The sequence below is a fragment of the Rhamphochromis longiceps genome, linkage group LG23 (genome assembly GCF_057381845.1).
Source record: "Rhamphochromis longiceps isolate RC_006_pf linkage group LG23, R_longiceps_female_GT1.1, whole genome shotgun sequence".
Taxonomy (NCBI): domain Eukaryota; kingdom Metazoa; phylum Chordata; class Actinopteri; order Cichliformes; family Cichlidae; genus Rhamphochromis; species Rhamphochromis longiceps.
This window is the reverse complement of record NC_140578.1, coordinates 5,986,811-5,999,462: the sequence shown is the minus strand read 5'-3', so window position 1 is coordinate 5,999,462 and position 12,652 is coordinate 5,986,811. Positions and strand designations below refer to the sequence as shown.

Sequence of the window (12,652 nt, the reverse complement as noted above, 5' to 3'; positions counted from 1 at the left end):
TTTGTGGTGTCGTAAAATAAACTGTTTAGAGCAATATTTTTTCATGGTTTTGATGGTCACTGTAGTGGATATATTAATTTCCTAAAGTTCTCTCTTTGTCTTATTTTTAATATAACCACACTACAGATGGACAAGCCCTGTTTTTATGCATTGTCGTTAGCAACAACGACGGCAAAACCATCGCATGTCCGCTGGTTTAGTTTCCACATTAACCTTTCACAATAAAGTTCAAGATCCTGTTGAGACTTTTCAAAATAAACTGAATCACGTGAAAGAGTATGCAGAATGTTTACGGATGAGAAGCAAAAAAGAGCCGTCAGGTGCTAAAAAATAAACCTTAAACTCAAATGTTAGAACAGGCTTTTCCCCGCAGCACGCTGTGTAATAAATACTCACAAAGAAAACGGCGGCCTTTACAACTTATGTCTAAAAATGTATAGTTTCATCCATCGGTTAAAACACTCGACTCCAGCTACATGACGCGCAGCTGGAAATACTTCACCAAGTCGAGGTGCACGAGATTCACAGAATTTACAGAAAATGCTACATTCTTGTGATTTATATCGTTATCGGGACGATATATGTCTTAATATCGGGATATGAGATTTTGGTCATATCGCACAGCCCTACACTAAGATGTCTAATTTATCAGACGAGAAAGTCTCTTTAGGGATGTGATAAAACAGCATCAAACCTTCAGCGAACAGAACTGCTGCAGAGACTATTTAAGCTTTCTTTGTCTTTTTGGGTGTGAGAAAATCTAACATCTCTTTATCACTATTTACTGACAAAACAGAAAGGCCCATAATTGGCAGGTCCACAGGAAATAACAAAAATCAGTAGCTGCCGCCACAAATGTGTCAACAACACATTATCTCTTCTGGCAGGCCCTAATGATTTGTCTATGAATAACTTGTTGGTGGTAACACATAACAGAGTGACTTGTTAGAAAGGCTGGATTAGATGGTGCCAGTGCTACAGCCCCACAACAGCAATGGCTGAAGCTGTCACTCGTAGCAACACTAACAAGCTTATTGTTGGTTACGAGACAGAGGAAATACGACCAAAGTGTTCTGGTAATGCAAAAAGCCGTTAACCCTCCAAATTACCTTTTAATGGCAGCAATTTTCTACTGTAACAAATTACTTTTTAACATCCACCACTAATGAACTCTAACAACATCAGCTACCTGTGAACAGAAATGGCTCATATACAGTATTTTTTTATAGTGAGACTACATTTCAGTTCATAAGTCACAGAATAATTATGTTCTAGATTAAAATTTGAGCTTTTAATTGACTCTTATCCGTCACTTATCTGCTTTTACAACAGCACCTGGCTTGTTCATAATGTTTTATTATGTATTCTTAATGATTTCTGTCATCATTTTGTCTTTTTTCTCTCTTTTTATGCATTCAGAAATGTTTCCATGCTGCTATTTTAGTATCTTGTAACTGGGGTTTAGAAAGATGCTATATAGAAATAGCATGTATCATCATCATCATTATTATAGCACTTTATGCCCATAAATTTTAGCCTTGCAGTTGAAGTGAAAGTTGTTGTTTTTTTAAACTTACAACCAAAAATCCACAGCAGACTGAACACTAAACATGAACATTAAGTCTTTCCTGTAGCACGTCTAACCAACAACCAGCGATCATGTAATGTAATCTTACTTTGGCCTTACTTTTGAAGCATTGTCTAAATTAATTTCAGTGGTCGTCAGTGCGTAAGTGTGCAAGTACAGAAATATCAGTGATATCTGATTTTAAAAATCATTGAAAGTTTTGTTGACTATGTCCCAAATTAAAGTGTTGACCCCTTAGGTTAGTGAGGTTTACAATGGTCCCTCGTTTATCGGGAGTTAAGTCCTAAAAATAACCCGCGATAGGTGAAATCCGCAAAGGAGTCAACTTTATTTTTTAGTATTATTATAGATGCTGTAAGGCTGTAAAACCCCTCACTACACACTTTATACACTTTTCGCAGACAGGCATGAACATTTTCACACTTTTCTCTCTTGTTTAAAAACCCTCAAAGTTCAAACCTTTGTAGAAAATAAGTCCAGTATTATAGAATGAAACCAAAGGCACCCGCGGTTGCCTTTGATGGTGCAAAACGTCTAATCAACATTGTTGTATTTGTTGGGGAGAAAACTTACAAACATTTAGTGCAGCACTATGGAATCACACTGCTAGCAATCGAAGATTTATATTAATTTGAGAAGGTGAACGCATTCTGTACTGTACAGGAGACATGGCACAAGATTGATTGACAATAGTCTACCGCCAATCAGGATGCAGAACGTAATGCACAGTAAAATAAATAAATAAATAAAAGCATGAAAAATTGCACAAAAAAATTCAGCGAAATAGCGAGGCTGCGAGAGGTGAACCGTGTCATAGCGAGGGACCACTGTATACCACTTCCTCTGCTGCTGCTGCATTTTCTATAAATTTCAATTCAGGATTTGTTGAGCACCGTTCAATTAACACCATCTACCAGTTAAGACAATCAACTAGATTGTCCTATGTTATGTCCAAGTGCTTAAGGAAATGCTTAAAAAAAAGAATTAAAAGAGAATATGGACTCTAGATTCATATTATAATTTTGAGTTTATGCTGTGACCTAAAATCTGAATAATAAGTACAGCCAGTCAGTGGTGAAATGTCTCCAGATGACTTGCTGACTGAAAGAGAAAAGGGAGAAAAGCCGGCACAATGCTGTGTTTCCACGTGGTTGGAGTACCAATGCATTGAGGACAAGTGCACATGGAGCATGCAAAAACACTGACTAATCAGTGTATGTATATGCAGAGCGTTGAATCATGCAGCCTCCGGGTTCCCCAGACAGAGGAAGAGAGACAAGCTCCAGACCTGCCTTCTCTTTCTCCAGCCTTCTTCTCCTCTCCTCTCTGCCCTCTCAGATGCTGTCTCATGGCTTATTGTCCACATTCCTTTTCACTTAGCTCTCTACTAAGATCCCACTTTTTATCAAGAGTTTTTTTCTTCTAATTCTGTTGTTTACACCTCCACCCCAACAAGTTGCAGTGATGCCTTTTTCTGTGTCAAATCGGTTTGGCCACTATCGGCCGTTAAAAAGAAGTTTATTTATATCTAAAATTAGAAAAAAGGTGAAATGTCAAAAATCGTCCTTTCAGGACATTTGAAGGATATAAATGTTATTGATAAGGTGTGTGTAGATTCAAATCAAAGAGTGCTTTAACCAATAAAGGAAAGTCTGCTACCAACCTTGATTGGTCTGCTACCACTCAAGTGTTTTCAATGACCTTAAACGTAGTCTGGATCTAGAGACAAAGACGAGTGAACTCTTACCAGGTAGTCATCCGGCCTGATGCCAAACAGTTCTCTGAAGTAGCGGAAGGCCACAGGAGCGTACGTTTTAAAGCGGAAATCCGGGAAATGATGGGCTGGAGTAAGGTTGCTCCCTTCACTAAAAGTTTAGGATAACAACATCTGGTCAATAAATTAAAAAAATTCCACTTATTAGTGCACTAGAGGGCTTTAGTGGGTGTTTGGGTGTAACAAAACCTGGGGAAAAAGATGCTCTCCACCACGTAAAAGTCCTGCATTAACACATCTCTTTCAGGCTTGGAGCTCAGGTTACCCACTGTGTAACCGATGCCCAGCTGGATGGCACCTTTCAAGGCTGATGATGTGGTCTGCAAAAGAGGGAGTGGAGAAGGCAAAAATGAAATTCTTCATCTTCTTCTAAACCTCACAGGACAGTCTGAGATTGCTCTTTAGAAATGTTTCAGTAGAATCTAATGGTATCATCTATAAAGTGTACAAAGGCAATGAGTCTGCGTCATGTCATTTCATATTTCTGATTACCAGACAAACAGAAAATGCATATATTTCTTAGATAAATTAACCTCTGATAATAAAACTGACTGAAAGAAAAATCTTTATTTTCCTCTGGCCTCTAAAACCTTTTTTGGGTGTAACAGGGCAGAAAAACTCATTTTATAACACCTAGAGACATAGCACTATTCTTCGATAGCATATCAAAGGTCACTCTTAGAAACAGAAACTGTATAGTATAGCACCTTCTTATAAGTAGTCTCCCCTGATGCGTCCACCCCTCTGTGTCCAATCTTCTTTCCTTGACCAGGCTGGCCTGAGGATGAGGCCATCTGATAAGAAGAAGAGAGAAGCAGACTATTATAATCCGGTCAGCAGTACTTGCACTTCTTTATGAATGGAGACCGTTGAATGGCAGCAATTTCAACGTCTGATGTTTGTCATTTTGAAGCGATATACAGACTGTAGCTCAGCTAATGTAATGGAGCTGATGTAATGATTTTAGGATCTTATCCACTGCAAATAATTCTAGAGCCACTGTACGTAATGGTCACTGAGCTTTTGGTTTAAACTGGTATTTAAGTAGATTTAAATAATCTGCACACTCCTATTAAACAAATTGGGCAATACTTTAGGGCTTGCTAAAATGCGCTGTGTATAAAAGGGATTGATCAAATTAGGAGGATTAAAGAAGACTTATTATGCTTATTTCCAGCTTTGAGTTTGAGTCGCGGCTCAGAATAATTCCTGTTTATCTCATACTGGGCTTTAGTGCAGCGCCTCACTTCTTCCACTGTCTTAAGGAAAACATCCCTTTATTCTAATTGGGTGCCCCTCCCGAACAAAACAATTTGAACAACGTGCAGGCAGGGCTCTGTGCTGATGATCATATCTGCTCTCGCTGACACTGGAGAGAACAGCAGAATAAAAAAGGGCCATAAACCATGTTTTTAGAGAAGGGTGGAGTGAGCTTTTGCCTCACTAAGGATTACTTATTCAAACTCAGGATAGTTTAAATGTAGCTGTATATATGTATGTAGAGAGCAAGGATACATGCTGATAAAATGTTGTGTCCTATAAATACAGACAAGAAGAAAAATCACTAATGCTTTTAAATATTTTGTGCTGTTTGTAGTGACATTGGAGGCGGTTTTCAAGCACCAATTAAAAGCCTCAAATGAAACCATTATAGTGGGATAGTATGGGACAAAAAGCAAAGTAAAAGACAGAGAGACAGGTGCAGGTGGTGGCTCACCTCTGTGATGAAGGCTTTCTTAGCAGCTGCATCTGTAAGAGAGGGGACAAGAAGAGACAAAGCACTGGCTGTAAGTCGCTCTGTGACAGAGAGGCTCCATTACTCAGCATCATTAGTCCTTCCCGTGACAAAGATGAATCCCACAGGGTGGATGCAGCAGCCTAACATTATGTAATGACAGTGTCAAACACAAGCAGGGGCCTGACTGAGTGACTGCAGGAAACAGTAACATCAAGGGCACGAAGTCCTTTAGAAAACCTCATGAAGTACAACTGATTATTCTGCTGTGCAGGCGGCACTGAAGCCCATGTGTGTGATGGTTGGCTAGACTATGCACCAAAATGTATCCTATTTATTTGTTCCAATGCCAATAGGTTTATTCAGACATTTACAGTCCACCCACCCCAGCCCAAGTACAGGTTCACAGATACACGTGTGACTGCAAGCTCTCTTAATGAACTCACTTTAACTTTAACTCAATATGCCTCTGTGGCGTGAATAAGGCACGGCGGGACCACAGATCCATTTTCTGAGCTATTTATTTACACTGGCTGCAGCTCCCAAGCTGCCAGCCGCACATCACACCACAGCAACAACCCCTGAGTCCCCGTGTTTTAACACCGTGGGTGTGATCTGCAGATGTCGGGCAGGTGCGTCCGCATATCATGAGACAAGCTTAAACATATTAGATAAACAGTTCTAGTATGGTGACAACGTGCTACACTAGTAAATACTAATCATACCAGTAAATACATGAAGTAAAGCAGTATCTGCCATGTTATGATCATTTCCAGCCTAATAACAGGATGTAAACAGTAGAGAAAGGCAATCAGAGTCCTGTTTCCACCAGGAAAGCCTGAAATAGACATAATTATAGACATATATAACACTCAGCATAATAATGGAGAGAAGGGTAGGAAAACAGGAAAGGGAGAACGGAAAATGAGCAAAAGAAAGAGTGGAAAGTGATGAAGAGGGTGGTTCAGAGATGGCTTCAGACAGAGAGGGAATTAATCAGCCTCACTCTGTTACTGTTATCATCATAACTGCTATCACACTCAGCAGCCCAGATGGTGGAATTTATGGAGAAACTGCAGCAACACAGCCTGACAGTTGGGAATAAATACATGATGATATGAATACAACTGATGAGACACTTTGATGAGGACACCAGTTTTGCTTATGTGATTACTTTTCACTTTTGGGAAACAGATGGAGCGGCAATGTTTAAAAGATTTTCTTGTGGTATTGTGTCAGTAAGGTTACAACACATCCCGTACCGCTGAGGAAAGCAGAAAGTTCCTTATTGCTTATGACAAGGTGATAGGCCTGAATTTGTTGGAGAAGATATTGCTTTCAAATCTCACTGCTGCACGCCTAGAAACATGCAACCCTGCCGTTAGGACAAAAGAGGAGCAGCTGGGTGAAAGCCCATTCAGCCATTTCAATTAATATTCAGTCATCGTGAAAGAAAGTACACCCTCTTTCAAAAAAATAATCAAAAATATAATTAATCTTGAATTGTTTATCTACCACAAATGTAACCAAAGTGCAGAAACAGTGTATTAGAAAGTACATCCTTACTGCTTACATGGGAATAAAGAGGTTTAGGATCAGGCAGATACTGCTAATCAAAATAAACCCATGAATGGATTAAGGGCAGGTGTGAGGTTTCTGGAGAATTCAGGAGTGTGTTAACATGATGCCAAGGAGGAAAGACGACAGCAATGATTTAGAGAAGAAGGGTTCTATGAAGGGTTATAAGACCATTTCCAAACAGTGTGAAGTCCATCGTTATATAGTGAGATTATTTAGTGAAAAACATTCAAGACAGCTTCCAATCTTCCCAAGAGTGAACCTTCCAGTAAATTCCACCCAAGATCTAACCATACAATGCTTGGAGAAACTGCAAACAAACCCCAAGTGCTGCATCTCAGACTCTAGAGCAGGGGTGTTGAACTCCAGCCCTCAAGGGCCGGTGTCCTGCGGGTTTTAGATATCATCCTGGGTCAAAACACCGGAATCACATGATTAGTTCATTACCAGGCCTCTGGAGAATCCCAAGACATGACAGGAGGTCATTTAGCAATTTGTAAAATGGTAAATGGCCTGTATTTTATAGCGCTTTACTAGTCCCTAAGGACCCCAAAGCGCTTTACACATCCAGTCATCCACCCAATCACACACTGGTGATGGCAAGCTACATTGTAGCCACAGCCACCCTAGGGCGCACTGACAGAGGCGAGGCTGCCGGACACTGGCGCCACCGGGCCCTCTGACCACCACCAGTAGGCAGCGGGTGAAGTGTCTTGCCCAAGGACACAACGACCGAGACTATCCAAGCTGGGGCTCAAACCGGCAACCTTCCGATTACAAGGCGAACTCCCAACTCTTGAGCCACGATCGCCCCAACTGTGTATTGTATTAGCTGTGTTGGATCAAGGGCAAATCTAAAACCTGCAGGACACCGGCCCTCGAGGCCTGGAGTCAACACCTGCGCTCTAGAGTTAGAAAAAGAAATGAATCAAGGTGCTGCAATGATCTATACATCAGCAAGATTGAAATGCTCTGGTTTAATGAACGGAAGCAACGCTTTAAAGAAGATTCAAAATGATGTGAACGGCTGATAAAGTCATACAGGTAACAATTATTTCAGATTACTGCTGCTAAAGGTGATTACGTTTAATTTTTCATGCACCGCTTCTGCACTTTTTTCTGGTAAAATAGTCAACCACATGATTTTCATTATGTCCTGATACATAAAAGCTTAGAACTGAAAGAGGGTGTACCTTCTTGTAAAAGGTGACACAGAATCAACCATCAAGTACAAGTTGGGTTGAGCTGCAAACAATTTCAGGAGAATTACCTTGGGATCACTTTCTACTGTTGTCCAGAAGCAACTGTGTTTGCTTTATTCGGCACAATTAATGGACAATGTCTGGAAAAGCTGCAGTGCAAGTGTGAAAACATCTCAGGTGGTGGAAGGAAATGTAAAAGGGAAGCTCATTTTGTTTTTCATGCAGCAAATGTTACCAGATCCCAGCGTCTGAATGTGCACAAGCTTTTGATGGTTTAAAATGGGTTGGCTCTGCTCCTCCCGAGGAAGCAATTTTCAGAGTGCGCATTACTGTGAACAATTCACAACAGGCTAAATGAGAACTGAACATGACTTTCAGCCTGGACTCTGCAGAGACTTCCTCTTCTAACCAGCACACTATGATTCACTGTCTCTCGCCAGCTGAGACACTAACAGCTAATACCTATAAGCCAGGGTTGTACAGGAGTGGGAGAGCATCCTCACAGCTTGACTTGGTGCTTGCAGCTCAAATGATAGCCAGCCTCTCTTAGTCTGCCTGCCTGCCTCTCGTGCATGCCCATGTGACTGAGCCTCACAGTAGCCGGTTTTCCACCCCTCCTCCTGCTCCGTCTCTCTTACTTGCTCCCTCTTCCACACACATATTCACACTGGGATGCACAAACAAGCGTGCTACGACAGCTTCCTGCAAGGTGGAACAACCAGTAATAAAAATATGGGTAAAACAAAGAAAAGCCAATGGAGGAATGTTTGCAGTGCAGAAAGACACAGCTGCTTTCAGTGTGCTTACTATTCATTTTGCCTGTGTGCACATGCATGCGGTTGGCTGGATTTTTGTGCTTCTTCCACATCTCTCCAGTCACTTCACAGTGTCTGCTCCAAATGTGTTGCATGTGTTTGTATGCAAAGGAATCTAACTAACTGTGGCTACATCTCTTCCTTTCCACATGCCTGCACCTGTCAAGACAGCCCCAAGAGTGTGTATGCGCGCAAAGGTATGTGGGATTGTGCAGTGACTGGGAATACACAAGATTAGGTGTGTGAGTCAAAGTAACAGCAGACCACACATTGGGTCCATACACTGCAGCTGGATGGCTGCCTTCTGACAAGCTCCTGTAAGATATCGGTAGTCTGCACAGGCATTGCATTAAGCAGCAGTCTGAGTGTAAGATACTTACAAGGCTTTTTTTAATCTAAGTCTAAATGTAACTTGTTGTATTCACTCAAAGAATCCATCCATCCTCCAGGTCTTTGCCAACATTAAGTAAACCCAGACGAGCCATTATTAAATTACTTTAAATTATGGAAAGAAGGACATAGGTTAGGGAAGAGGAAATATTACACAGGAGCCAAAACTATATTAAAAATTTCAGCCTTTAAACTAATGCTTCTGTCAGCCTCAAATGCAATCACTGTATATTATGATTACAAGCACGTAATTAACTCCAACGGGGAGGTTATTTGATGGATTCAGATTGCCTGCCTGCCTGTTTGTTTATTAGCACGGTTACTTAAAAAGTCCAACATACATTTGGATTAAAATGTTACCAGAGGTTGGGTCAGGCCTAACTAAACAGTGATTACCCCTTAGAGTCGGATCATATGTTCACAAATATAAGTTAAGAGAAATGAATGTCCTCAAGAAAACATCACAATCCAAGGATATTTTCTGAATGCAGGAAGTCCGTTGATGCATGATGAATTTTTCAGCCTTGGCAGTGGTGTGAAGTGGGGTGTGTGCGTGAAGTACAAGACTTGAAATCACAATGCCTTGCAGCTGTTCATGTAATTCCTGCCACATATAAACACACAAGCAGGAAGCTGATAAGAGCATGTTAAAGTCAATAAAGAAAAAACAGAGTAATAAGCTTATGTACCTACAAAAAATGTGAAAACAATAGTATATTTATATGCCTTGACCATGAATACAGGAGTCTTATTTAATAACATGTCTGTGGTATCTCTGCATTTACCTTTAACATATTTACCCTTCTTGTTCAGTGTTGCGAAGCTGCAGAACGAGGAGATACTGAAAAATTGTTCTCACTCCACCATTATATGGCAGCTGTAGAGTTCTTCAGGGGATGGAACAACAAATAGACCCTTCCAAGTAAACAGCTCCTAGCTGAATCTGTTTCCTATCTAAATGGCGATTTGTTGGTTTATGGCTTCTTCTCATAACCCTGAAGAGAGTCGTCCATTACTGGCTGCTAATATTCATGCGAGGTGAAATGAGACAGACTGTACATCATTCTGAAAACCCCTGCGCTTATATGATTATGTTCATATTTTACTAGTTGGTTGTTTTCCAATTCCTGAAAGACCATCCACGCATATCTCTGCTAAACTATAGATTAAACCCTGTGCATTTGCTCAACAGAGCTTAGATAATTATGCCTAATGATGAATCAAAGCAATCCAATGTCTATCAATATGCAGGAAAGCATGTTAGCAAACAGCAGGAAATAACCCTGCTGGATAATGGATGCTTTTCCAGAAATGTATGAACTGGGGTTTCCACGACTCCCATAATGTAAAATAGGTGTGATAAAATCTTCAAAACCCCACAAAAGTCTACAATACTAAGAGATAAAATAACCTGAGACATACCAATACACACATAAAATTTACTCTTGTCCAAACTTGCTTTATAATGTGCAGGATACTGCAAATTGAAACGCTTCTCTGGGGGGGGGAACACGGATTGCTAAGATCCAAACAGGATATTCTATTTTTCTTGATCTCTGCATAAATGACTCATTAGAAATATTCCCATATTTATTGAAATCTTTCAGGTTAATCCAACATCTTTGACACTGAGCTGGTACAATCACGCTTTGCTTTCTATGACGTGGACCTGAACAACACACACACACACACACACACACACACACACACACACACACACACTTTTTCTCCTTCTTGTTTCCATGGTGCCCCTATTGAGGTCAGCCGGCATTTTTATGACTAACTCACGTGTGCCTGGAATCAACAGACAGATGCTGCTTTCCACATGTCCTCTCATCCTGCTGTTAAATAGGGCATTGGTGCAGCCACACAGCAGTATATGATATAATGCAAACACATACACGTGCAAACAGGGTGACAAAAAAAAGAAAAGATAAGCTAAATAAAACCAAGTGCCAACCTCCAGGGCTGAAAAATGAAGCAAGAGGTGCCATAAACTGCAGTTCCCCGCAGTGGCCACTTGACACTGATTTTGACTCAATCCTCATAGATTCTTAGGTTAAAATGCCCACTTTCGGCAATGTAATAAACATGTTTGTAGCATTAAAAAGGGGCAAAACAATTAAAAGTCAGGAAGCAAAACCACTTCCAACAGCAAATACTGGAAACGCTGGAAATCTATACTGGCATGAACTGGATAATGTGTTAAGAGCGAAAGATCCCACATTGTCTGAATTAAATCAAAGTTATCAAATTACTGATGAATTTAAAAACACCTTGAAAATAAAAGTGAAAAAAGCAGGCTGGTCCATCCATCCATCCATCCATCCATTTTCTTCCGCTTATCCGGGGCCGGGTCGCGGGGGCAGCAGCCCAAGCAGAGAAGCCCAGACCTCCCTCTCCCCAGCCACCTCCTCAAGCTTATCCGGGGGAACACCAAGGCATTCCCAGGCCAGCCGAGAGATATAATCTCTCCAGCGTGTCCTGGGTCTGCCCCGGGGCCTCCTCCTGGTGGGACATGCCTGGAAAACCTCGCGCAGGAGGCGCCTAGGAGGCATCCTTGTCAGATGCCCAAACCACCTCAGCTGGCTCCTTTCAATGTGGAGGAGCAGCGGCTCTACTCTGAGCCCCTCCCGAATGGCCGAACTTCTCACCCAATCTCTAGGGGAGAGGCCAGCCACCAATGGAGGAAGCCCATTTCCGCCACATGTATGTCACTACCCATAGCTCGTGACCATAGGTGAGGGTAGGGGCGTAGATCGACCGGTAAATTGAGAGCTTTGCTTTTACACTCAGCTCTCTTTTCACCACAACAGACCGGTACAGCGTCCGCATCACTGCAGCCGCTGCACCAATCCGTCTGTCGATCTCCCGCTCCCCTCTCGTATCACCAGCAGGGCGGTCCATTTTTCAGAAATTTTACTGAAGTAATTAAAAATGGTACTCTGTAGTTTGTATGGCCCCCATGTGTTTGTATGCATCCCTTATAATATCAGGGCATGAATGGGGTCCTGGGGGATCTCCCAGAACAGGGCATTAGTGGTGGACCTACCAATTGTGGTATTCTATGGCAACTGCCAATCAGGCTACATGGTGAACACAGGGCCCAATCGAGGACATTTTGCTCTCAGGCCACCCTCATGATGTCTGTTTCTGATTGTTTGGCCAGAGGTATTCACACCAGGGCCCTGCTGAAGGTCCCCTTCTCCTTTCACAAAGAAGCAGATACTCTCCCTGCTGATGGGTTGAAAATCCTCAGAACTACTTTATGTAGTAGATTCTTCTTTAGTGAATCTAAACAACAAAATGACTAACAAAGACGAAACAACTCGCGTGTTTGCGTAATTCTTCACATCACACACACTGTAGACAGCCTTGTATCTTACTGACGGCAATGTCTGGCCCAGGATCAATATTGGTTCTCCCTGAGGATGAGCTAAGTAAGCGGCTTCTCTGAGATGATTGGTTATTATCTTGGCAGAGACTCACTGATGGTGGTCCAGCAATTGATTGGGTGTTAATTTTTCATGCCACAACAAAGCAGCTTTTGATAGTCGTGTCAAAGTGCGC

The 12,652-nt window shown here is 41.6% G+C and overlaps 1 protein-coding gene across 3 annotated transcripts in view; it reads right to left on the bottom strand.

Moving 5' to 3' along the window:
* Positions 1-12,652, bottom strand: part of pip5k1ca (phosphatidylinositol-4-phosphate 5-kinase, type I, gamma a) — a 53,470-nt gene that overhangs the window by 25,853 nt on the left and 14,965 nt on the right. For all 3 annotated transcript variants that reach the window (XR_014909569.1, XM_085397689.1, XM_085397690.1), the window contains exons 2-5: positions 5,080-5,111; positions 4,070-4,156; positions 3,552-3,682; positions 3,336-3,453 (exon numbers count right to left, since the gene is read on the bottom strand). Coding sequence is in view for 2 of the 3 variants with exons in the window: in XM_085397689.1 (XP_085253815.1) it covers positions 3,336-3,453; positions 3,552-3,682; positions 4,070-4,156; positions 5,080-5,111 (368 nt within the window). In the remaining variant the exon portion in view is untranslated. The remainder of the gene's footprint in view (positions 1-3,335; positions 3,454-3,551; positions 3,683-4,069; positions 4,157-5,079; positions 5,112-12,652) is intronic.